Source organism: Haemaphysalis longicornis, unplaced genomic scaffold (assembly GCF_048455015.1).
Source record: "Haemaphysalis longicornis isolate Haplotype H1 unplaced genomic scaffold, Haemaphysalis longicornis Haplotype H1 scaffold_10, whole genome shotgun sequence".
NCBI classification, from domain to species: domain Eukaryota; kingdom Metazoa; phylum Arthropoda; class Arachnida; order Ixodida; family Ixodidae; genus Haemaphysalis; species Haemaphysalis longicornis.
This window is the reverse complement of record NW_027526204.1, coordinates 134,534,625-134,561,177: the sequence shown is the minus strand read 5'-3', so window position 1 is coordinate 134,561,177 and position 26,553 is coordinate 134,534,625. Positions and strand designations below refer to the sequence as shown.

The following is a 26,553-nucleotide window of genomic DNA, read 5'->3' as shown; positions in this document are numbered from 1 at the left end:
GGACATCACCTTGGAGGGAAGTAAGCTATGACGTATCTTTCTCGTTCCGTGCAAGTGTTGCCACGATTACGGCGAACGCTAGACCTTTTGGCCAATCTTGATTGATTGATTGATTGATTGTAGGGTTTAACGGGTCGACGCAACGCAGGCGATGAGGCGCGTCGTAATGGAGGGCTCCGGATTAATTTTGACCACCTGGGCATCTTTAACGTGCGCCGAAATCTCGTACACACGGGCGTTTTTGCTTTTCGCCTCCATCAGAAAAGCGACCGCCGCAGCCGGGAATCGAACCCGCGACCTCGGGCTCAGCAGCGCAACGCCTTAGCCACTGAGCCACCGCGGCGGGTTTGGCCAATCTTGGCCAATATTCATAAGTGGGTATGCTTGGCTTGACAAACGTGCGCCGGGGACACTAGGTGGTCACCGCGAGGCGCGCGCACATGAGCGCTCGGCATTTTCTTGGTTTTTTAGGGGCGAAGTCCCTTAGGGGCTGGGGCTGTCCGGCGTCTCCTGTCGTCGTCATTGTCGTAATCGTCGTTCGTCTCATTTAGTCACGATACTAAAACACCGGGAAACTCGTTTACGCGTCGCGCTAGAACGTAACGCGTACTGAAAAAAAAAAAAAAAACACCGGGACACTCGCTTACGCCTCTCGCTGGAGCACTTCGTGCTTTAAAGACCAGAGACTTTTACAGCAAAGCTGTATACCTCTACCTCCAACGGTTTTATCTCTGTTGGCAAAAACGCCAATGCGCCAAGAATACACTTATACATTTCATGCTTCGCCCCTACCCAAATTTCACGCTAGTGGAAATGGCCCGGGATTTTTTAAACTGCCGGGCGGTCGCCGCACTCTTGGTCAATCTTCCTAAGTGGACATGTTTGGCTTGAAGAACGTGCGCCGAGACGCTATAGGCGGTCGTCCCGAGGCAAGCGCACACGAGCGCTGGTCATTTTCTTGGTTTTGTTAATTGCCGGGCGCTCGTCGCGAGGCCCGCGCTCACGTGCGCGCGCTCGGCATTTTCTTGACATGTTTAACTTCGGACACGAAAAATATCGATTTGCTAAACAGCTCGGCTGTTAAAAAATGACGAAACGGGGACAATAATTTCAAGACGGTACGCAAATAATTTCAACAATGTGTGTCTATAGCTACGTTACAATATACGGTAGAATGTCGTTAAACCATACCCGCATAAGCCGTAGTTTCATTTTATACGCAATACCCGCCGCGGTGGCTCAGTGGCTAAGGCGTTGCGCTGCTGAGCACGAGGTCGCGGGTTCGATTCCCGGCCGCGGCGGCCGCTTTTCTGATGGAGGCGAAAAGCAAAAACACCCGTGTGTACGAGATTTCGGCGCACGATAAAGATCCCCAGGTGGTCAAAATTAATCCGGAGCCCTCCACTACGGCGCGCCTCATCGCCTGCGTTGCGTCGGCGCGTTGAACCCCACAATCAATCAATCAATCAATCAATCAATCAATCAATCAATCAATCAATCAATCAATCAATGAGGTTAGAACCACTTGTGAAATGTTTCATGAGTGTATGGTGTGTAAGTGATATGGAAAGATTTTTGTTCATAAGTGAAGTTCGAATGGTATTTCTTTGCACTGAAGCTATACGTGGGGTGCTAGGTGCACCAGGCGTGAAAGGCTACGAATTGATCCGACGACTTGTGCGAGATAATGGACATGAAGCTGGCAAACAAAAACTAGGCTGAAGTGACATGCTTTCTTTAGAGGAGACAAGAGAACAGGCACATTTATCGATAAGTCCACAGCGAAACCACATTGCAGAATAATACTGAAGCTGAAAAAAGAGAGGATACGACGGCTGATTACCCAAGCTGGTGACGATGCTGCTGCTGATATTCCTTAGGAAACGGCACATGTCCAACCAGGAAATCAGCCAACCGCCAAGGTAAGGCAGAAATTATGAGCTGGCTGCAAGTACAGCTTAATGTTGAAGTCCTCATAGAATAAATTTAGAAACGAGAGCGAAGGGAAAAAAATATAAAAATTGAGTAGAGTATAGTTAATCAAAAGAAATTAAATTAGCACGAATAACAGGAAACAATTATAGAAGAAAATGATTAGAAGTTTCAATGAAGTTCGGTAGGTAAGAGCATACCTCCTTCCGGTAGAACGCCGTCTCTGAGGCCCCAAATGAAAGAATAGCCGGCACTGAAACGGAAATTTTCAGTGCCTGATGTGACCAGTCTAAATGCCGAAATCTGAGGCATCAAAATTTTCGACATGATCATAAGAAATTACCGACGCACTCGTTCTTACTGCAGTAACCACACGTGCCGCATTGGGCGAAGCGAGACCTGTAAAGCTACAGGTCTGTGCGGGAGCGGTGGCCGACTTGCATCCCTGCGCCGCGTAGGAGTGCCGTCGGGAATTAAGGATCGGCGTTCTGTCGGTGCGTTCGCACTGCTCCCACTACCCTATCAGATATAATTTTTCGTTGCTCTGCGGGCGTGTCCGACTGGGCGTAACAGTTTTCAAGGGCAGCGCTAGGCTATAGACCATTTATTTTCTTCGTCCTGGCAGCTTCCATTTTATCAGTGGGCTGCGTTAGCGGCTCTACAATTGGAACACTCGACAGGAAGATGTAACTGCGCATGCGCAACACAGCCCAGAACATAGTCTGATCTCATTAAAGATTAACGGACGAAAAGGTTCATAGACGGGCGTTGGTTGCATTGCCGCTCGCAGTCAGCAGCGGCGACTGAATCCGTCACCGTTGGGCTGCAAGTAGCTGCTCGCGCACGAAAGCGTTCCTTAATTGTTGCGCGCTATGAAGTGTAACACTGAAGTTCTGTGCACGAGTGGCATAGTATATATTGGCTGACAGTCCGGTTTCCCCTGCATGCCTTTGCGATATAATACATGTTAAGGGGACAAAAAATTTCCCCGGGCTATATAGAAGGCGAATTCAGAGGATGAATCACTATGAACATTTTTGTTATCCCGAAAAACAATCCCGTTTCTAACATTGTTTTTGTTTGGGGTTCAGTCCCATGTGTTTGCTTTTACTCAGTTCAGGTCCGTTCGGGCGACAAAAAGAATACAAAAGGCCTTCGGCGATCAAATTTACTCCATGTTAAAGAAGGCGTTGTGGGATACATAGACTCTTAGTTCTGTATTATACCGGGCCTCATAGGCTGCATGTTTTATTGTTAAATTAAAACAATTTTATTATTACTAACAAGCACCTCATATTATGTAATAAAAAGTTACAGCTTTCAACGCACACCTCTGTCGCAGTTATGATCGATGGTAAGGCAGGGAAACTATTGCCTTGCTAATGCTTCGGCACGCGCCGTTAATAAAACATATTGTCAGGCAAAACTATGCCGCCCGTGCACAGGACTTCGAGAATGCCCTGCATGCAGTGCCCTCGCCACCCTTCCTCACATGCTGTGGGGATGTCCTAAAGACCCGTTTCCTTCAATTACTTGTGAAGAGCAGTGGGAGAAGGTGCTGGGGAGCTCAGACCAAGAGGTGCAAACCGCTGTGGTCAACAGAGCTACCGTAGTCACCACTCGGCTCGAGCTGGGGGCCACTACAGACCCTTAGACCAAACAGAACGCTCAATAAAGTGATTCTCTCTCTCTCTCGACAATGTTGCACTTTATAGCGCGCAACAAGGAACGAGTTGGTGCGCGCGCAGCTGCTTGCACCTCAACAGCGACGGATGCGGTCGCCGCTGATGGCTGCGAGAGGTAATGCCACCGACGACCCTCTATAGCCTAGCGCTGCCATTTGAAAACTGTTACGCCAAGTCGGACATCAGAAGGCATATCAGAAGATAAGGCATACCAGAACGGGGAGCGGGGTTAGTGCGAACACGCAAACAGAACGCCGCTCCTTGGTTCCCGACGGCGCTCCTACGCGGCGCAGCGATGCAACTCCGCCATCGCTCCCGTGGTCCGTTTACTTCAGCGCGAACCTGTACATGCCCAAATGGAGATCACCTCAATGTGATGTGAACGGCACCAGCCATAAATCCAAGACATAATATTATTTATTTATTTATTTATTTATTTATTTATTTATTTATTTATTTATTTATTTATTTATTTATTTATTTATTTATTTATTTATTTATTCATTTATTTATTTATTCAAAAATACTCCTAAAGGCCCTCACTAGGAGGGTATTACATAGGGGCTGGTGTACATTGAAAATGAACAATGCCATCAAGGCTAACAGCATGTTAGGCAAAAGAAGCAAATACAAGTGGGTGCAAGGCAAAAAAAGAAAACGTACAGAGAAAAAAAAAAACAGGAAAGTACTCATAAAAACCTACGAAAGAATTTTTAGTGAAGTTAACATACAATGTAAGTGCTTAAATGTTCTTGGAATTAGGTCGGATCGGTTACAGTTGAAATGTGAGATGGTAGGGCATTCCAATCAACAATTGTGCGAGGTATGAATGATTGTGAATACCTGCAAGCGTGGCATGTTACACGTGTCACCGTTAAAACATGGTCACGTCGGGGAAAGCTTACAGAAATCCCACAAAGGCAATAAAAACACGGATGTTGCTGACCTTAACAGAGTGGCATCATACAATATCTGACAGCGCTTTTTAAAAGCTTTCGTTTTAAAGCTCTAGTGGGTCGGCAGATTCGTTACGAGAGACGACCCCTGATGGCGAATCACCTATACGAGGTACACTTAACTTCGATGCTGCGGAAGTAGAGGTCTAAACGCCGGTTGGGGAAAGGTATCCTCAGGTGCAGAAAGGATGAGCAGACCTGGAGACATTGTTGGACCGCCACTGATTGGAGAAGAAAAGATTGTGATGTAATCCAGAGAAAATGGCGCATACCGACTAAAAATTATTGGTTAAGGAAACTGAATCTAGCACGCAACAAAGCATAGTGGCCTTCCTCGTTTTCCCACCAATAGCCGCACCGCTGCGCCAAACTGAAGCATCCCGTAAAATTACCACCAATTGTTGTTATTCGTTAACTAATTGTAATCAAATCATTGATTTGGTTTATGCGTTATTTAGCTCCTCAGTTACAGTTATCGATCGAGACACAAACCATTTCGCATCCCGACCCACTCTGCGCGGACACCGGCGTGGCTTCATAAGCTGACCCTTACCTCCTCCTCACCTCTGTGCCCAACGTGTTGTGTAACAGGTGACGTCGGACATTTTCTTATGAACTGCCGATAGCATGCGACAGAGCGTTCAGCTTTTTTTACAGAACTTCGAAGGAGGGCCGCTCCGGATGCCTCTTTGGACGATGTCATTTCCCCTAAAGGCCACTGGATCATAAGGAGACATTTTGCGCCTGATCCTGCGCTTTTTTAGGGACACAAGCCTCAGTGACTCCTGGTGATTTCTCGCGAGTAACGGTAAAAAGGCACACCGCACAAGGCCGAGTCCGGCCGTTAATAAACATCATCATCACCACCACCACCATACAATCGAGAGGGTTACTACCTGTATGGCGTGCTCCGCCTCAACATGACAAATACTGCGGAGAAGCAACGTCCGCGGGCACTAACAGGCACTAACCAGCACTACAAAACGGGGATCAATGCCTGTAAAGCATGCTTTACCTACACAAATAAGTGATGCGGAGAAGCATACATTCATCAGCCCTTTGACTTTGTGAAGAAGGATGAACAGCGGAGCTGTGGAGTGTTTTACATCAATCCACCAATCTATGCACCAAAAAACACGTTTGTAATTTGCGATTGATTATAATTCCTAGTTATCTTGCCGAAGTTAACATGGAAGGACTAGAGTTTTATTCTACCCGACAAATTGGGGGCTGTCCGCACCCCTCTCGTAGAAGCCCTAGTATTGATAGCAGACGAGAATTCCACAGCATTTACAACTTCGCAGTGAACTAAGTTGTCATGATCAAGGGGGCAATCCCCCCTTGGGAATAAAGATGACGTGTCATAGCGGAGCCAGAGGCCGACGAAGATAAAAACGAAGAAAGAGAATGCAAATTTCCCGCGAAGAGGGCGGACGAATGACGAGGTGACGCGATGGAGGCACGTGGAGAAATAACCAATGTGGTGGTGACCCGTGCGGCGGACACGGGCACAGCGAATACAAGAGTGCCGCGACGGCCGGGCAAAGGCTATTTAATCCCGGGGCACAGGCCGGGAGAGGGGGAGATCAGAAGAAGGCCACAGCAGGAAGGTCAGGTGGCACGAGTCCGAGGAACAAGCCAGGGGTACGAGGCCACGCCATCGACCAGAGCCACGTCAGCCTGGGCCGGAGTGGACCGACGTGGCATCGGCGCCCACTTCCGCGTCGTACCACCAACCTGTGTGTGCTTTTGTGGCCCCAGCGGCGACGGTCGGACGCCTGCGTACAGCGAGCACGCACCGTCAACGAACGCCTTGGCGGTCCCCACGCGGCGACGTTCCCGGAGCTTCCCGATGCTACCGGCTACCACGGCGACGGCCCCGAGGCCAGGGGTTGCTTCCTGCTATGAGGGCTACTACGAGGGGTAGCTGAAAAGCGGTCCACCGTGTGACTACCACGCACAACTACGTCGGTACCACCACCACCGGCACCGCGGCAGCGGACAACTACGACTACCAGCCTGTCACGGCCACGCTACGGGTACGACACGTCAGCGCCGGAGACAGCGGTAGGCCCGTCCGCTAGGGACTTGGTATTATATGACCATTGTTAGGATTTTTAACATGGACGTTGTATAGAGTGGAACTAGGACGGGTTGATTTATTAGGGACTTCATTGTAGCGACTATTGGTTTGGTTTGCTGGCTTTTCTGGGTTTTTGTTACCGATTAGTATTTAGGAATTGCTTTGGTTGAGTTTTTTGTTTGCTTTGTTGTTTATTTTGCTTAGGGGTTGTAGTTGTGCATAATAAATGTGTGCTGTGGTAAACGTGCCAACGATTCTCCGTTGTCCATCTCTCTGAGCCGGTCGAGACGTGCCACAAAACGTGACATAACTAATTTCGAAAAAGTGGATGAAACTCGGCGTAATGTTGGACCGCCACACGGGCTAACAGTCATATAATCTGTTTCGAAGCAGTTTCGATAAAAGAGAGTCACAGCCACTTTCTGTAACCATACTCCGTCCGTAAACGGCCACGTATTGGCGGCAGAAGGGAATTCGGTAACGTTTACAACTTCAACGCGAACTATTTATGACATGTAAATGAAACTCGCGTATTGACGGAGTCACCTTGATGGTCAATTTCAGTACGATGTTTCCCCACGATAACTAGACAAGATTGAGAGCTGGGGAAAATTGGCGATAAAAAAGTGGCAACAATTCTTTCGTGTCGGCGCGTAGAGTCGACGGACGAACATCGACCGCCGCCAGAGGGAAGCTATACACAGCTTCACTAAAAATTTGTCCGCAGTAACAGAAATGAAGGGTGCTCACACTAACGCGTAAAACTTGAAGGCAGCGAAGCTGTACGCAACCTTCACGACCATCACGAATTTTAAGTCCACGATTGCAGCCGATTTGCTTCTTCTTCGCTGCCACAACGACCTTAACTCCATTATTGTTGCTATAAGTGCGAGCTTCGTTCATTTTTTTTTTTTTTTGAAAGTGATCATCATTAGACATCACCGTGGAGGGGCGTACGCTAGGACGTGTCTTTCTCGTTCCGAGCAAGTGCTCCCACGATTACGGCGAACGCTGGAGCTTTTTTTGCCAGTCTTGGTCATCTCCCCAAGTGGGTATGCTTGGCTTGACAGACGTGCGCCGGGGAAGATGAGCGGTGGGCGCGAGGCCCGCACACACAGACGCTCGGCATTATCTTGGTTTTGTTAACTGCCGGGCGGTCGTCGCGAGACCCGCGCACACGTGCATGCGCTCGGCAATTTCTCAGTATTTTTAACTGCGTACACAAAAAATTACGATTTGCTAAACAGCTTCTGTTAATACATATTGCTCATGATTCAATTAAAATTCGCCCCCGAGAGAGCAAAAACCCTATCGATAGGACCATCGCCTGTAGAGCGTGCTTTGCCTCCACACGACTCTTACTGCGGAGAAGCAACTTCTGCAGGCAATAACACACACAGATGGGGGGGCCTCTGCCTGTAAAGCGTGCTTTACCTGAATATGATAAATGATGCGGAGAAGCAAAATTTGTCATCACTAAGGGAAAGTGTCGGAGAAAGCCAACACCACGGAAACGCGCTGGGCTCACGCAGCCGCAAAAACGGGAATGGGACGAGCAACCGGTGCTCCAGTGTTCCTGCAAAAAGCTTGGCGAGCGTGCGCAACCACCTTACGTTGAATTGAGCAGAGTCGACAGCGTCTGAGTACGTGGCCGAAGAAACAGGTACTTCAAGGAAACATATATATTCGGGAAGCCGTCGGAAGCTTTCGCGACCGCTCTACCGGCGCGTTCGGGTTCCGCTGAAGAATTATGTCGGTGTCAACGCCTTTAGAGATATGTTTTGGCGTTATAGCGAAGCTTTATAAGGGTAGGCGAAAGAAAAATATAGTGGTCCTGTGTACGCAGAAAACTCCTGCGACGCAACTCGATAAGCATGCGGGAAAAAACGAGGTTGCAGACGAGTTGGAGGCACAGTCATAGAGTGTGGCTCGGTTCATCTTTGTCGCAGCAGAGCGTCTGCGCAGCGAGCGTGAAGCACAGATCGTGCAGAGATCATAGATGTGTGCATACCTCGGCAAAGTTGGCGCGGCTCACTCAAACTCACACTCATTGCTGAGCAGCACATCTGTGCTCACTCAAACTCTAACTCACAGTGAGTGCAAAACTCAGAACTCACTCGGACTCAAAACTCAAAATGTACTCAGAACTCAAAATGTACTCAAACTCAAAATGGACTCAAACTCAAAATGTATTCAGAACTCAAAATGAACTCAAAACTCAAAATTTACTGGGAACTTAAAATGCACTCAAATTCAAAATGGACTCAGAACTCAAAATGTACCCAGAATTTAAAATGGACACAGAACTCAAAATGTACTCAAACTCAAAATGTACTCAGAACTCAAAATGGGCTCAAACTCAAAATGGACTCAAAACTCCAAATGTACTCAGAACTCATTATGGGCTCAAACTCAAAATGGACTCAAAACTTTAAATGTACTCAGAACTCAAAATGTACTCTAACTCAAAATAGACTCAGAACTCACTCGGTCTCAGGCGTACTCAAACTCAGCCGGGCTCAAACTCACTCAAGCTCAACTCACCATGCCGCACTAGCCTCGCGCTCACTCAAACTCAAACTCGCGCGTGAGTTTGAGTCCAAATGAGTCTGAGTGAGTGGACTCATGAGTGAGTCCGCCGACCTCTGCAGATGTGTGCGTTGTAGAATCGAGTCTGCAGCCAGTGCAAGTGGCACAAAAGGAAGGAGTGGGAAAGACGGCGACGAAATGCCGATACTAGAGAACAATAAATGCCGCTGCTAAAGCAAGTAAACGCGACCACTGGAACAATTAGCGCGCTAATCACGGTTGGCACAGCGTACGAGGGGCGTGCGAGAAGCACCGGGTTGCGGACTTCTGACGCCAGAACAAGGCGTGCGCATTGGCTGGCTTCAAGTTCACGAAGGAAAGAGACTAAATACTCACGCATTTTCTAAAATTTATAAATAAATCTTCAGTAATTTTTTTTCTTCTACCCGTTTAATATTTCTGCGCAAAAAAAATCGAGCATCTCCACGAAGTGAATCATGACGAGTGGGCGAAGCACTGGGGCTCATTCTTACCGTAAATCACCCGTGAGAGTGCTTACTGCTGCTAAAACGATTTCCAATCCAATCCAACCCAATTCAATTTAATCCAATCCAATCCAATGCTCCTCGCGCATGCGCAGCACGGCTCTCCAGGAGCACTCTCTCTCTCTCTCTCTCTCTCTCTCTCTCTCTCTCTCTCTCTCTCTCTCTCTCTCTCTCTCTCTCTCTCTCTCTCACACACACACACACACACACACACACACACCTTTTGAGAACCTTTTTTATTTTGTTCTTGTTAACCTTCTGTAAACCTTTTGCCTTTTGTTCACAGATGTTTCGATTTACACGGTGCTGTGCGTCTCTCTCGCTCTCTAACCGTTTGTGAACCTTTTATTTTGTTCTTGTTAACCTTTTGTGAACCTTTTGTTCACAGATGTTTCAATTTACGCGGTGCTGTGCCGTGAGCACGGACCCCGGACAAGCCTCGGCCTTAAGGTGCTTCGCCCCTAAAAATCCTAGCGCTTTGCATCAAATGACGAGCGGCGCTCACGCATCCAACTGTGGATCGCAGTAGCGCGAGATACTATCATCCCAGGTAGTGCGCGGTAATCGAATCCATGGACTCAGGAGCTAACCGGCGCGGGGCGGTAAGCGGCGCCGCTGTGCGGCGGCGGCGCGCACCGGCGCGTCGTCTGCGACGTCCGCAATCGATCGGCGCGGGGGCAGGCGCCAGCCAGAATGGCGACGTCTAGGCCCCGTCGCGTAGATCGCCGGCGGGCAACGGCGCGCAGGTAAACCGCGCCGGGGGCCCCTCCGGTCACGGAACCACCCGCGGCGAGGCCATGGCGGCCACGCCGACCACCACCAGCTGTTGGGGGTGCTTCAGATGGCGACAGCTGCAGCAGGTGAGCGCGCTACAGCCTCTGCTGCTGACCCCCTTCTCCGCGAACGGGACTGCATCACCCGTTCGTCCCACCGGAGGAACCGAACCGATTTCCGCTCGAGAGTCGAATTCCGCAGTGTAAGCATTGCGCACGAGTTTCTGTCGGCGGAGAATTCGATGCATTCAGAGTCGGTCAACGAACTTGAGCACCGTCCTTTAATACTAGTCAAGCCGCGGGCTCTGCGCCCTATTTTGCGAATATAACGCATTCACAGTCGGTGAACGGGTCGGGTTAGGATAGCTCTCTAATACCCTCATGCCCGGCCAACTGGGTACTATTTTGCGGACGCACTAAATGGCCCAGTTCAACGACTCGAACTGTGAGCCAGAAACGTCGATTTCAGCGAATACCGCGGAGTAAGCATTACGCACGAGTTTCGGTCGGCGAAGAATACAACGCATTCATAGTTGGACAACGATCCTGAAGATCGCTATTTAATACTAGTGAAGCCCGGGCTACAACTGGGTCTTTTTTTGCTGCCACACTGAGTGGCCTAGTTCGACGCCTCAAACTCTGCATCGGTCAGTTGTGTGGGCCAGCAAATGTCGACGGGGGACGACAAAACGGGCGATTGCGTCTGATTTCTGTCAGAAATTCCGGTGGCACGGTACATATATTTTTGTCAGTGGGCTGGAATTAAGGACGTCCTGAGAGCCTGAACATGGATAAACTGTTGATTACCTTGCTTACAAAAATTAAGCAGCCGGGCAGGCTAAATTAAGCAAAAAAGAAAGGCGGAATGTTCTCCCTTTACATCTTACCGATGCCTCAAAGCGGGCCGATGTATAACCGGAATGCACTCTCAACGTTCAGATTTTTTTTTTTTTGAGTCTAACTTCAGCGCGTATTCTGGGCACGCTTCAAAAATTAGTTGCTTAAAAAACTACGGCTAAAAAAGTTAGTTCTGCACACAAACTTATTTGTAAAATGAGCCTCAGTGGTGTCTTTAAAACGCGTTCATGATTGAGCGCTCTACAAAGAATAAATTACCGATATTCCGCAACCAGTGTTACGATAGAACGTGTGGTAGGGGAAATTGGCTAACTATGGCGTCGCAGCGGTGCTCTAAAACCGTACGTGCATAACCTAACCAACCCTAACCATCCACGGCTAGTCACTCATATCAATCAGCTCGGATTAAGTTGTGCCGGTCCACTCACGATGCCGTGTTTCTCGGTGTAACGATACAAACCTTGGCGCGCGAGTTGTCCCAGCGGACCAACTACGCTGTCCTTTGAGCTAACGCCACGTCAAAAATTCCCTCCGCGTAGCTGTGGGTAACCCGAGTGCGCGCACGGCATAAACGATTGATCACAAATGTCAGGAGTGCCACGCCGTGACCTTTGGACACGCGCAAGACCGCGGTCTAGGAGGCTTTGTTTTATTCAGCAACCTTGTTAAAGGGCTATCGCGACGGTCATTAAATATGTGATACGGCAGCGGTAATTAATTATTCATACACACGTTAAAGGAGCCGTGAAGACAGAATGAAACTGGTTAATTTGAAATAACTGGCCTTTGGTAAATCATTCAGCTTCATTACAGCCACGAAGGACGTTAACAAAAAAAACGCAATAAATATTCAAAAGCGTCCATATTTCGCGCTACAGTGACGGAATATGTGTAGGAGTGACGTAATATGGATCAGCAAAAAAAAAAAAAAAAAAACAGTCACCGCTCCGTCTAACGAGGACGTTGGTTGAACGCGAAGATTTCTCGTGACGGATCATCGCAGTGATTACACGGCGGGGTGCAGGATTTTTGCCCGTCCATTGCGGCCCTCTTCAAATTCAAACTGCATCGACAATGTCCAAACGGGGCAATCGATAGATGCCGGCTTCTTAACGCAAGGAACGCAGGTTCGATTCCCACCACGAGAAGCGTTTTTTTAGTGGCGAAGGACCCTTAAAGGCTGGTGCTGCTGGCGTCTCCTGTCGCCGTCGTAATCGTCGTCTCATGTAGTCACTGTACTAAAACACCGAAAAACTCGTTTACGCCTCGCGCTGGAGAGCTTCGTGCTTCAAAGCCACGAGACGTAATTACAGCAAAGCTGTATACCTCTACCCCCCAACGGTTTCATCTCCGTTGGCAAAAACGCCAAGGTTCCAAGAATTCACTTATACACTGCATGCTTCGCCCCTCCCCAGGTTTCCCGTTTGTGGAGATGGCCCGGGATTTTTTTCTTTCATTTCGCCGTTTTCGCGTTACAGACGCTATCAGTAAGAACACTGAAGCTTCGCTTTAGAACACGGATAACACACTGGCCGTCTCCGATTAACCAGTCCCAGCAAGTCCGCGGACTTCACGGGGAGCGATCCGGTGCACGATTTTCTCATGCATACCTACGGGGCTCCAGTCCGAGGGCAGTCCTAGAACTGCCCGTGGACTATCCGACTCTGGTAAATCGAAAACGGCCAATGCGTAAACTTCCTGTTAGCAGTCAGGTGACGCGACCAAACGGAACTGAAGGCGCCACTACAATCGCCCAGTAATGTTCCTTGACGGTGGCTTTTGGTCGGTGGCCGCCAGTCGCACAAACAAAAATATGTGAGGCCACGGAGAAATCGCCGGAAAGTGGCTGCGAATTCGCCACTGCTTTATCTGTTTTCTTTAATATCTCAGTCATTTGTTCGAAGTTGGCGACAAAATCGGTGTAATTGTTATCGGAACGAGGCGGTCTTTCTAATGAACGAAACGTATTTTGTCAACGTGCAAACTTGGGCGAGTTGGTGATTCATGTTGAACCACAGCGCAAACGACGAGACAAAGGGCGATAGCAAGAGGACACACCAGCGCTTCGTGTGTCCTCTTGCTATCGTCCTTTGTCTCGTCGTTTGCGCTGTGGTTCAACATGCATCAACTTGTATTTTGTCTTCATCGTCCCTCTAAATGTACCGAGTGTTGAATTCTTCCTTCTTCTTCCTTTTCTTTTCTTTTTTAGGGCAAATTTCTAGCGCCGTGACCGTTTGCTGGATTCAAAAACATTGGCTGAAGAAAGTAGAGATTTCTGGACCGCAATGTTTTTGAGTTTTGTCTAGGAATACCTTAGACGATGGTTTTCCGACACCAATTATACGGCATGCTCACCGTAATGGCTCAGCATTTATGCTACGCCATCATATTAAGATGGCATCCATGCTCCCATAGAGCGATTTCGATATTTCTATTTCTAGCGACACTTATAATGTAGGCTCACTACATAATAATAAAAAAGAAAGATTATAACACTAGCGTTCCGTGTTATTATGGGAGGTTTTAAAGTCTTATAACCAAGAAAGCTTACTACGCTAGTGTTCCGTGTCATTGCGGGATATCTTCAAGTTATACCGGCCTTCTCCACTAAGGCACCACCTCACCGGCACGCGAATGTTGCGTTAGTTCTGTTATAATTACTGAAAAACTGCGAACAACAAAATTATACGCACAAGACTGAATGCACATTAACCGGTCTGCAAGCTGCCCCTCACCACGGATTTTCACTGTAAGAAAAAATGGCGGTATTTTCCTGCTGTAAACAGTGTGGCTCTAGGGCCGCGGAAGCACGCGTTATTGTACGAATGTTTGTGACGGCTGTCATCAAACGAACGTCTTCTCTTTCAGTGGCACACTGGCGTATTTTATTAGTCTGCAAACGATTCCATCATAAAGGATAGACCGGTTTCCGTAGCTTCCTTCTTTATTTTATTTTTACCTCTTTCACAGCCGCTTTTAGTTCATCGTGCTCCACCCTTTTTTTTTCCTATCTTTCATTGCGACTGAGCTCCGGCGGAATTTCAGCGTCCCCCGAACCAACTTTTGATCGAAATCATTGGTCAACCGATTGTGTCCGCCAAAAACTGAAACCCAAAATAAGAACCAAATGTACTTTGTCGGACGCCTTTCCCCCTTGCAGCTCCCTTTCCAGAAACCGTGCCAAATCACTCCTATCAAAGCGTTGCCCAGGTCCCCACGAAAGGCGTGTCGCGGTCACTTCGTCAAACCCCTCGTACAACTCAACAACCCCGCCACACGGTCTCCGCGAGGGCGGCTTTGCCGTGCACCTCCCCGTTCAGCGGTGGAGCACGCTTCGCAGGCGCCCCGTTGACGGCCTGAGCACGGGCCCAGAAAGGGGGAACGGGAGACGCTACCCGGAAAGGAAAGCAAAACGAACGACAGGGCGCCTGAAATGGTAGGGATCAATAGGGCGTGGAGAGAGAGTGCGCCCGACTGTCCCGACGCATTTGTGTACCGCGACGAAATATGATCAACGTAGTGCAGTGCGGAAACGAATCCGTTGGTACGCGATTTTAAAGCATTAAGATAGCGCTAGGACGAGACAAGCGGAGAGAAAACAAACGGAACGCGCTTTGTTCACTTGCATTGTCTCGCCTCTGCGATGCTGTCTTTTAACGTGAGCGTCCACGAGATGGATAAAAGAAAGCAGGAAATAAGGGGTGGTGCTGCAATCCGGAAGTTTGAGACAAGTACAGAATGGAGGGAGACATAAATCTTGTCTTCATACGTTGTAGACGGGACGCCGTGGCTCGAGTACTAATAAGGTTCACTGGAAATTTCATCTCAAACGTAAAAAACGGAGAAGGGTAAAAAAAAAAAAAGAACACGCACAGAATGATGTGTCCGTGCTTTATTCCCTACCTTTTCTCTTCATTATTTACGTTTAAGCTGAAATTTACAGTGGATATGAACCAGCTCGCCTAAACCCAAGCAATCATCAGAATGTCGCTATCTAGTTTCCTCTACTAGGAACCAAGTAAAAGCTACTTCGGCGACATCGAGCGCGGCACGAATGAACTCTCACGAAAACCCGGGTTCACGAGCTTTCCGGTTTAACGAATAAATTTCTACTATTCAACGATAATCCCGTACGCTTTCTTGCTTTCCGAGCTAGCGAAGTTCTCAATTTAACGAAAAAATTAGCAGTGGCTTAGCTCGGCTATGCCAGGATATACGTAGCGCGAGCTAAGGTACAGCTGGTTATTCTTAGGTTTCCTGGTTGTCTAGGATTAACTGATTATCATGCTTACTGCTGCTAAAACGATTTCCAATCCAATCTAGTCGCGGCGGCGGCGGCTCCGGCGCGCCAGCTGTGCGACGTGAGGCGTCACTGCTCCTCGCGCATGCGCAGCACGGCTCTCCAGGAGCCACGCGGAACTGCTCAACCTCGGCCAGTGTAGCTCACGCTACAAAATTACTCTCGCCCCAGCCAGCCTTGTTAGCCTGCGTAAGGCAACCTCCTACAAATTCCAAGGTTCACCATGTACTTTCAGTTACTCCTCACGGGAACGGTGCCCGCCGTTTCCGAGAAGTGAGCGAGAAAGAGAGGAGACACAGAGAAAAGTTCAATGACCTCGAAAGTTAAACGGCTACCACAACGTACCTGTATCAGAACGTAGTAAGTTTTCACCCTTACAAGAACGCAGCTAGGTGAATACCAGCGTTAACCGTTTCCAGCGGCTGCCCCTTCTTCCTATACACGCTCCCCAAAATCCCCTGGCTAAGATTCCCATAATTCCATCAGCCTCCTTTGCAGACCCTTCTAAGACAAAGCACTCCGTGATGACGCGACTGCTTACACAAAGCAACGGAATAAAGGAAAACGTGAACTCCTGGCCTCGATCACATCTCGGCATAGAAGCGAATTTGCCGGCCAAATGACGGCAAGGGAAGGAGAATGGGGAAGAGGGGACTCAGTCGGGAAGTATATAAATGACCGTCCATTTGGAAATGCCCGTAGCGTCTCTCTCCACTAAGCGTGTTGCATGTACACGCGGCGAGCACACAGCTCAGCGAATCGAGAGCCGTTTGTTTTGATGGGCTCGCATTACAGAATTTTACGCGCGAGGAGGGGGTCCAGCCTTGATATTAGGTTTTTCCGGGGACGAAGTGAGTATTTGTGTTTGCGCGCACGTCATTGCCGGCCGTCTGTTGCGAAGTGCTTTCTGCAGCAGGCGATGCGCGGTTCTTTTTGCGTGCGTCGTTTTATTGGCGGGTCGCGAAAAGCACTTCCCGAGTGCCTTTGCACGTCTGTAACAGGAGGGCTGACCGGGATTCCGGACGCTGCGGGGAGTGAATTAAATTAGAGAGATGCGCCACCGGGCAACGGAAGAGCTTTAGAAAAACCTGTACTACGGATCAGACCAGATTCAGGACTACCGTTTTGTCCTGCATATATATTTCTTTTCACCACTTTCTTTCCGACTCAAAAAATTCTTCATCTGTTGTTATGACCTACCGTATTCCCCCCCTTTGCTTTCCGAGGTTTTCTGGACTGCCCACCCTTGTTCTGTCTTAATTCACCGAGCCCCACATTTCCCATTTCTGATTCGCTACATGCAGAGCGAGGGCCTCTGTTCTGGCAGTCTTGGTGCCAAAGGTAGCTTAAGAGGGTTCAACGCTGGTCGACCACTCTCGACGTGTCGTAGACACTCGAGTCACGGCCCGGGTTTAAAAAGAAGGTCCTCTTCACCCCGAGTAGTCCGAGTGGCGTTGGCTACCACCCCAAGTGCAGGAAACAAAAAATACCTTGACATAAATACCCAAGAAAGTGGTGGGGGAAACAGCCCCGCCGGTAGCGTGGTGGTCATCGCACCAGCCCGGTATTCTGGAGGTCGTGGGTTCGGATCACACCCGGCGGGTATTTTTTCACCTCTTTCTATCTGACTAAAAAAATTCATCTGTTTCTATGACCTACCGCATTCCCCCCTTTGCTTTCCGAGGTTTTCTTGACTGCCCACCCTTATTCTGTCTTAATTGCCATTTCTCATTTCCTGTCTCATTTCCCATTTATGATTCGCTATACATATATATATATATATATATATATATATATATATATATATATATATATATATATATATTTATATATAGGAATGTCTTTTCCTGAACCGTTCGTAAATTTCATTTTTAATCTTTTTCTGTCGTGTGTCTGTTTATTTATTTTTATTTTTATTTATTTCCGCACCTAAGTTCGTCCGAGGGCATTGCAGTAGGGGGCGATTATTACAAGGCATAAAGAACTGCGCGTATCAGCTCCAAATGCTGCAGTAAGAGAAAAATGTTTACAAAGAAAGAATTACAATATACAAGAAAACAACAATATGAAAACAAATAAGCATAAGCACCGCAGTTAACAATTGCGCGATATGTGGTAAGGACTGCTTGAAAGGCATGAAACATGACATAAAATAAGTCCCAAAACAGGGCTTCAATCAGGGTATATACAAGACAAATCTTAAAATATTGCAAGAAGGGAAAAGACACAAACGCAGTACCGCTCATTGAGTAAATGATGGGTTAATAATTCAAAAAATCGATCGTCGCTTCTCATTCCCATAACGTGTTGCGGGAGGTGATTCCAATGCTTGATGGAACGGGGAAAGAAAGAATTAAAAAAATTGAGGTACACGCAGGTATTTCTCTTATCTTTCTTATCTTAAATTGGTGGTCTCGCCGAGTAGATACGCAGGTTGGTGGTTGTCAATATAGATCCCTGGTAACGGCAGTGCGTTGAAGGTATAAATCACGAAGGAAACAAATGCGATAACGTGTCCGTCGCAAAGAAAGGTTAAACCAGCCAATCGAGTTCTTTATTTGAGTAATGCTAGTAGGAAACTAGTAATTATGAGCTACAAACCGAGCAGCACGGTTCTTAACGGATTCTAGGCGGTCGATAAGATTTTGAGTGTGGGGATCCCACACAACGCATGCGTACTCGAGGATGGGCCGAGTGTTTGACAAGTATGGCCGTTTCTTTACTTCCTGAGGTGCGTGTCTAAAATTTCTACGAATAAAGTTCAGAGTGGGTGATGCTTTGAAAGACACTGCTTCAGTGGGACGATTCTAGGTTAAGCTGAAAAGATTACTCCTAAACACTTAACCTAGTTTTTTTTTTTTTTTTTTTTTTTGCGGAATGAGCACATTATTCAAACTGTATTCTGCTGGGAGAGGCACGCGTTTCCTAGAAAATCGAATTTGTTGGCATTTACTGATGTCAAGGGCATATACCGTGTGCAGCACCAAGAATAAATTTTGTCAAGCTCTGATGGTAGTGCTATTTTAACGGAATGGTCATTAATCTCTCTGTATAAAACACCGCCATCTGCATAAAGCCTGATTTTCGACTGAATGCCCTCCTCTATATCATTAATAAACATCAGAAATAGCAATGGCCCCTGCCCTGACCCCTGAGGAACACCAGAAGACACAGACTTTATGGTCAAGTCGGTTCCACTGACAACTTTTTTGGTAGCGCCCATTGAGGTAGCACCGGAGCCATTGAAGAATATTTTCGGGTAATCCCAAAAAAGAGAGTTTGTGCATAAGAAGTGCATGAGAAACCTTATCGAATGCTTTTTGAAAGTCCAGTAATATACAGTCGGTTTCATGGCCTTTACTTACCTTATTTTCTCGCGCTCTTTGTGATTTTTTTCTTTCCAGAGTACGTATGGATGTATGTATGTATGTATGCATGTATGTATGTATGTATGAATATATATATATATATATATATATATATAAAGATGCCGTCTTTGCGTCCTTGTTACCATTGCACTTCGGCTACTTGTAAGTCAGTTCACGTCAGCATGCTCACATAACGACACGCGACGGCGTACTATACGTCTCGGCGGCTTCAGTTCATTAGTCCCCTGCTACATAGTAAATGCCCTTCGAGGCATTTCTCTCGAGCGCGACGCACGCTTTCTTTGCTATTGAGCCGTAAAAAGCAGCCGGATCGATGATCAGCGCAGGGTTGGCCTGCGCTCAACCCTGCTCTCTACGGCCATTCTCCAATCAACCGCCGTGGCATCGCGCGGTTGGCATTTCGTAGGAACCATTTAGGCGATCGACACACGCCGTATACGTAAAAAAGTCGGGTCGATCACAAATTACCCCGAAATAACACGCACGAAGCGTAGTAGTGGGGTTGAGGCATTCGACGACGTTGGGATGTTGGGCAGTTTAGATAAACAAGGATTCATTTACATGATGGAAGATAGCTGCGATGGTTAGGGAAAGGGAACGAGCTTCATATAGTAGGAGGAACAAACTCGTGAAGACGACACATCCAACCTCGGAATAATTTAGGGAAATAAGCGTGGATTTTTCATCGATGTGATACAGAGTGCGGACGAAGAGCCAACCGGTCGAGTAACATGACGGCGACCGAGGTACAGAGCTGCAAGTAGGGCAAGACCGAAATTGAGATGAAAAGATAACTGAAAAATTCGGGAGGCAAAAATGGATCCGGTTGACGCAAGACACAGAGAGAGAGAGTGAGAGTAAATATTTATTGAAAAGGAGAAGAGGTCGGCCTGAGAAAGTGATCTTGGGCCTGCTACTTCGCACTGAGGGGAGGGTATACGGATAAAAGGAGAAAGGAATGAATATGTAAGGTATGGGAAATTACAATGAAATCGACAAATGAACTATGTACAAGCCGTAAAACCTCACATACAACGGGACGCAACACAGGAGCGGTTGTTAGCCTATGGCGGAGGCAACATTATTATTATTATTATTATTATTATTATTATTATTATTATTATTATTATTATTATTATTATTATTATTATTATTATTATTATTATTATTATTATATGTATACCACAGTTAGAATATGCTTCTGTTGCCTGGAACGGCATCTCCAAATCTAGTAGTGAATTAATAGAACGTGTGCAGAAAAAGTTTTATCCATATGTAAGCACCGTCATCACAATCACAGTTTTCATCCTGATTCTGACTTACCCATAGTCCCTTCCATCCCTTCCTTGAACTGCAGACGTATGCGTGCAGACCTTACATTTCTTCACAAAATTGTTCATGGCGACCTTTCTTGCGGAGACCTGCTTAACTGTTTAGAGTTTAGTGTACCACAAAAGCCCACCAGGTCGCATCGCCCGTTCTTGACCGCTGCGCGCAACTCCAATCATTCTCCTGTGCGCAGAATACAGAATTGTTACAACCGCTTCTTTGAACGCCTTGACATCTTTCAGAAATCCTTTACAATTTACCGTACAGCGCTGTTGAATACAGTATGTTAAACACCTATGATATGTCTGTCGCTCTTTTTTTCTGGAATTTGGTTTCTCTGCGGTTGTGTCTATCCAACTGATAGTTGCCTATTTTTGAAACTGTTTACTGTCATTTGTTCGTATTATCATTTGTCTCTACACTCCGTTGTTTTTGTTGTATTACTGTCAAACTTTGTTGCTCTGCCTGTCGTGTGGCCTTTACGACAGGCAGAGCAACATAGGCATCTTCTTTTTTTATTTTTTACCTGTACCCAGGCTCCGCCTGTGCTGTATTTGTCATTTTCACTACTTCAATTTGTGTGTCTTGTCGCTTGTTTGTTTCTTGCTATATGTTTCTTGTATTTTGTTTTCATGTAACTACCCGTGCGCCAGCACTCAGGCCTCTGGCTGTTGCTGGGCACGTAAATAAACATGATTGATTGATTGATTGATTGGGATGATGATGATGAAAGGATAGGCGGTGAGAGAGCCATCCAAGAGAGAGAGAGAGAGAGAGATAGAGAGAGCGAGAGAGAGAGCGAGAGAGAGCGAGAGAGAGAGAGAGAGAGAGAGAGAGAGAGAGAGAGAGAGAGAGAGAGAGAGAGAGAGAGAGAGAGAGAGAGAGAGAGAGAGAGAGAGAGAGAGAGAGAGAGAGAGAGAGAGAGAGAGAGAGAGAATAGGAAATGGACGAAAGAAATGACAGTGAGAAAATAATCTAAAAAGATGACTTCAAATGCTAACGGAAATAGACAGCTGGAAAAGAGACGATTTGACGATAGATAGATAGCACAGCGCGAGAGGGGAACCGACAAGGCAGAGAAAGAAAGGCAGTAAAAATAGAAGAAGTGGGAACTGTTTCACAGAGTTAGACGTAAGAAGAAGGATGAACCAAGAGAGGAGGAGGGGGTTCAATTTCTAATAAACGTAGCCCTCGCAGTGAGGTCTTTCACCCAGAACGAAGTCTTCCTTTTAACGCGACTAGTTAGCAGTCCGGTGCGCACACATTCACGGGCCCCCTTTACAAAGAAACGGCTACCACCACGTCGCAAGTCGGCAGGGGGAGGGAGGGGGGAGGTCTATTGACCCAGAAACCCCTGTCGCAAAGACGCAAACAATTGTTGGCTTTGTTTGTCGCCCTTTTCAAATCGCGCTGGGTTTTTTTTTCTTTTCTTTTTTTTTTTTTTTTTTTTGAAGTTGTGTCACCCACAGCGCCGTCCGGCCATTTCCAGCTCCTGCACGCTTCAGTAGCCTGCGTGTCGTGCTGTCAATATTTCGGTTTTTGACCTGCACCAAACGCCGTCGCGGCCAGCTGCGTTATACTGCGCGCACGAAGGAAACTTCGTCGTTTAATTTTTCTCCGAGATTTTACAACTGCGCGCTGCCCTCGCAAAGTGAAATAAGATTGGTGTTTTTTTCTTTCTCCTTTTTTATATTTCTGTACCCCCCCCCCCCCCCCTTTTTTTTTTCTCACCAGGTTCGAAAGCAGCAGACGCTCTCTGGTTCAGAGGGTATACACCCCGCCCCCCTCGATTTCAGTCAAGCGTATAATGGTTCGCAATGGGATCGCCGTTTCTCGTTTCGCAATTGCCTTCAATAGCTGGTCACAAATCCGAAGTGAGGTTAAACTCTAGTGACCGAGCTTCAACAAAAAAAAAAGGAAGGATTAAAAAAAAAAAAAACAAGGATGTGCTACCGAAATACGTTTATTACTAAACTGAAGTTCAAGACCACTTGACTGATATAAATTTCTCCGTTATTTTGTTTTTGTTGCTCGAAAAGACTTTTTTTAGGAAAGATATGGTCAGCAGCAAACTATGCTTACCATAATTAAAAAAGAAAAAGTGTTCCACTTCCCAGTGCTCTTCCCAGCTGCTCAGAGCTATGACCAAAGGATTTTGAAATCGCACAAAGGCAAACGGAGTTTGCACGGGGACAATTTTGTCTGCCTCTTCTTAGCACCGCCATTAATCACCCCCCCCCCCCTCCACCCCATTACCCTTCGAGTTCTGCGAACTTCAATCCAGACGAACTAGTTTCTTGGTATCACTGTTTCTATTTACAGCGCAACTTCAGTCAAAACGTTTATTGACTTTATTAACGCAAGACTAGGTAACCCTCTCCAAAGAAACACAGCGATATTTGTGTGTTTTTACGCGACATATGTATGCTTTCACACGCACTTTTTCTCACGGTTGTATTCTTTTTTACTTTTGACAGGAAATAACCTTCCTATTTCTTTGTGGTACGTATGTCAACAAATTTTTAGATGGTTCATTGTAAGTATAGATAGAAGATAAAAAAAAACAATATCACAGCTTTCTTCAAACTTCATAGTCAACAAACAATTCATGTGGTGCGGGATTCCTACTTTCGAGTTGTATACGGTTGCATCAAATCGATTTCTTTCTGCGCGGTCTTTCACCACTGAACAACTTCTCATAGAAATCCGGAACACAATAAATACGGCGCTGTTAACGAAACTTTTCGCCGAGTCATTACGTCGGGATCCACTCGACTTCGCCTGCACTGAATCCACGGTGTTTGCGAAGGAAATTTTAAGTCGAGTTCAACAATTTGAAAAACTCTCGCAATCGACGCTACGGGCGGCGGCTTTCCTGCACTACTAGAGTTGCATTCGCAAAGACAGTAGCGCATACTCCTGACATTTTTATTGATCGCATGTCCACATCACCATCTTACGAATTCTGTTCTAATCATCTACCAAACCTTCTAAGCTCAAATGTCCTTAATGTCCTTACGCAAGGACAGAAGTCCCCCTAAAACGTAGGGATCGAGTCTTTCACAGTGCGGATCAGATTCAAATCAACAGGAGCGATACCCTTTAATTCGATTCCGTTAATTCGATTGAGCGCCCGACTCAACCGCGCGTCAAGTTTTCGGCGACTTAAGTAAATTACTAGAACATTGTTTTTTGTTCTTTAAAGTCATGAAAATTGCGCTCCTCCCATAATTCAGCGGAGCCTACGTTTGCGCTCTCGTCCTGCCGTAAGCCACCGCCCTGAATGAGCGCATCTGGCCACGCGAACCTACTAATTACGTGCAGTGCTGCGCAAAGTATACACGCTCCCCTAAGCGCGTTCCTATCGTCCCGCTCCATTCAGCGACGAGCTCCCGAGGGCACGTTCGCTCTTCGACCGTCGAGCGCAGTGAACCTAATTCGATCGGCTTCGTTTGCCTCATTCGTTTCAGAAAAGGCTGTTTAGAGAATGCCGAACAAGAGAGCGTAACAGAGACGGAGGGGGGGGGGGGGATAAGAATTTAAAATACGCGCCACTCGTCGACGTTTCATGGTGCAAGCGATCGTGGCGCAACCGATCGCAACAGTGCCGTGAGCGCGCATTTCGTTGCGTAACGCGTGCCCCGGGTCGGTCTGTTTTCTTTACAGTCACGATCGCCGACGAGCCCAAACCAGCCACTGTCGCAACGGCATGCGTGCGGAATTGCGAAGTTCAAGCGAAGCTTTCCCTCTTTGCAGGAAAGCTTTGCAGGAAAGCTTTCCCACGGGGAAGAAAAAAAAAAGCGCTCTTTCGACAATGCGGGACAGCCTTTTTTTTGTTATTGTTAAAAAAGCATGCGTATCCGACATTGAATAGCCTTGTGGCGAAATAGCTCGTTCTGCGGTTTCATTTCGCGAGCGTTGACGGTGTTGTCAATTTTGTACGGGCCTAAAAAAAGGTTACTGAATAAAATTCGTTGAACATGTGACTGCATTTGGTGTATCAAATATTTGATGTTCCAAGGCAAAACACGCTAAGGAATGTTCTTACGGGGTTTGGCTATAGTTGCTAGGCCGTTAGGCGCTTTTGTAGCGCTGCTGTGTAACTCAACGCAGCAATACTGATCGAAAACTTCGTTTCTTTGAAACGTAATCACAAACGAATGAGTACATTTACCCTTACTGCACTAGTGAATAAAGCAAGCAATTCACTGGCATTATTTGGTTATCGTCTGATGACACTAGTAATATTTTCACGGAAAGGAAGTAATCCGATCGGTCGAAGCCCACAACGAAATCCCCCCGGAGAAGCGAAAAACTTCGTTTTTGAGGAAATTTCGCCATACGGAAATTGAGACGGCAAACAGCGTAACCAGCAGCCGCAGAAACCATCCTTTACTCGAGAAATCCGGGGAATTGTGCGGCAACTCTACAGTTGCGGCCTCGAAGTTATGTACGTGCATCCCGTAGCTACGTCGTAATCATGTAGCCAAGTCAAATGCATTTAGTCAAGTCGCGTCAAAACTATCGAGCACATTCATTTACACGTTTTTCACCTCGCTAGATTCACCGTTATAGTGCCCTGCACCTTCACCTTTTCTGCGGGAGTGTGGTTAGTACGTCACCGATCAACACTTGTGCGGAGAAAAACTTACTGTTCTACCATAATGATCACTATGACAGACTTTTAATTTAGTCGCCAATTGTGGTCTACCATGACAGCGAAATCGCGTTTTCGGGGAATGTAACTCGCCTAACCTGCGTAAAAACCCGCCTCAGGATTATTTACCGGCCTCAAGAAAAGGAAAATCGAAGGATGCTATTTCAGAAACTTTCCTCAATGCCGGACTACACTCTGAAGTCCTGAATTTGTTCACGAACGATGTCAAATGCATTGAATTCCCGTGCGTACGCTTCAGTATTTTCAGTATTTTGTTCAGTATATAACTTCAGTATTTTCTTACACTGAGAATGTCCATCTTCTGGGCTTCTTACGGTGCGGTCCAACAGTGCGGTTCAACAGCAATTACTCTGATTTAGTTGCAGTAGCTTGCTTACTGATGTGCCTTAGCTACAGCTTTTTGGCTGCACCTTGCCATATTTGTGTGCTCTTCTAACGGTCATTGACACCACTCAAGTCCTCCACATCGAAAACAGCTTTCAATGACACCAAGGCACACCACACCATCTTTCCATCGCACTACTGTCCATCACACCATTGTGGTAGGCGATAAGGATTCGTAAAAGTGATGAGAAAGCAATCTGTGCTTACTACTTGCTCGTTGGTGCTTGGTAGAAGGTGACCACAGCAGCGCGTCATGAACACAGAACAAAATAAGGGGGGGAGGGGCGGGGAGGGCGTGAAGAGGGGAGGCACTTTTATACGCGAAGCCCCTTATAAAAGGGGCTCAGGCTGTCGGCGTCTCCTGTCGTCGTCTCCTATAGTCACGGTACTAAAACACCGGGGCACTCGTTTTCCAACACCTGGCGTTACAACGTTTCATCTCCGTGGGCAAAAACGCGTACTAAAATAACACACCGGGACACTCGCTTTCCAACGCCTTGCGCTAAAACGCTTCGTGCTTAAAAGACACGAGACTTTTACAGCAAAGCTGTATACCTCTAGCTTCCAGCGGTTTCATCTCCGTGGGCAAAAACGCCAAGGCGCCAAGTTCTAAGACGCCGAACGCTCAGCATCGAAACCGCATTGATTATAAGTGATAAGGCACCTGCGAACAATGGGACCCCCCCCCCCCCCCATGTGTTCCAGATAAAGATTGTTTGCCTATTATCTTTGAATGATACGCAGGATCTAGTGACACTAGGCGAGCGCAAGCGACAAGCCCGCCTAGACGACGAGAAACATTTCATACCCTCCGTCTCGAAATTGGTTTCAAAACAAGGCTTCCTCCTGGAAAGGATACTTTTTAGCATGCTGTGGCGTGTGACCCAAAGACAACTCGCGGCTAGTCTGTCTCTCATTTAATTGCTTAAACCCGGTTCAACGCGAGAGAGGGCGCCACCGCCTCAGCAAGCGCGCGATTCCTGCTCCCACCGGCGCTCCGGCGCCCGATCAGGGCGCGCCCTGTGGCAAGAGAGAGACTTAAATCTTTGAATACACTTACACACTGCATGCTTCGCCCCTCCCCAGGTTTCACGTTGGTGGAGATGGCCCGG

At 47.2% G+C, this 26,553-nt stretch overlaps 2 protein-coding genes across 4 annotated transcripts in view; one reads left to right on the top strand and one right to left on the bottom strand.

Moving 5' to 3' along the window:
• LOC144159372 (mutS protein homolog 4-like) overlaps nucleotides 1–26,553 on the bottom strand; it is a 98,420-nt gene that overhangs the window by 40,453 nt on the left and 31,414 nt on the right. The gene's annotated exons all lie outside the window — the stretch shown is intronic.
• Nucleotides 10,422–26,553, top strand: part of LOC144159369 (uncharacterized) — a 39,313-nt gene continuing 23,181 nt past the window's right edge. Inside the window, exon 1 of the mRNA XM_077690805.1 lies at nucleotides 10,422–10,590. Within this exon, the coding sequence (XP_077546931.1) occupies nucleotides 10,528–10,590 (63 nt within the window). The 5' untranslated portion in view covers nucleotides 10,422–10,527. The remainder of the gene's footprint in view (nucleotides 10,591–26,553) is intronic.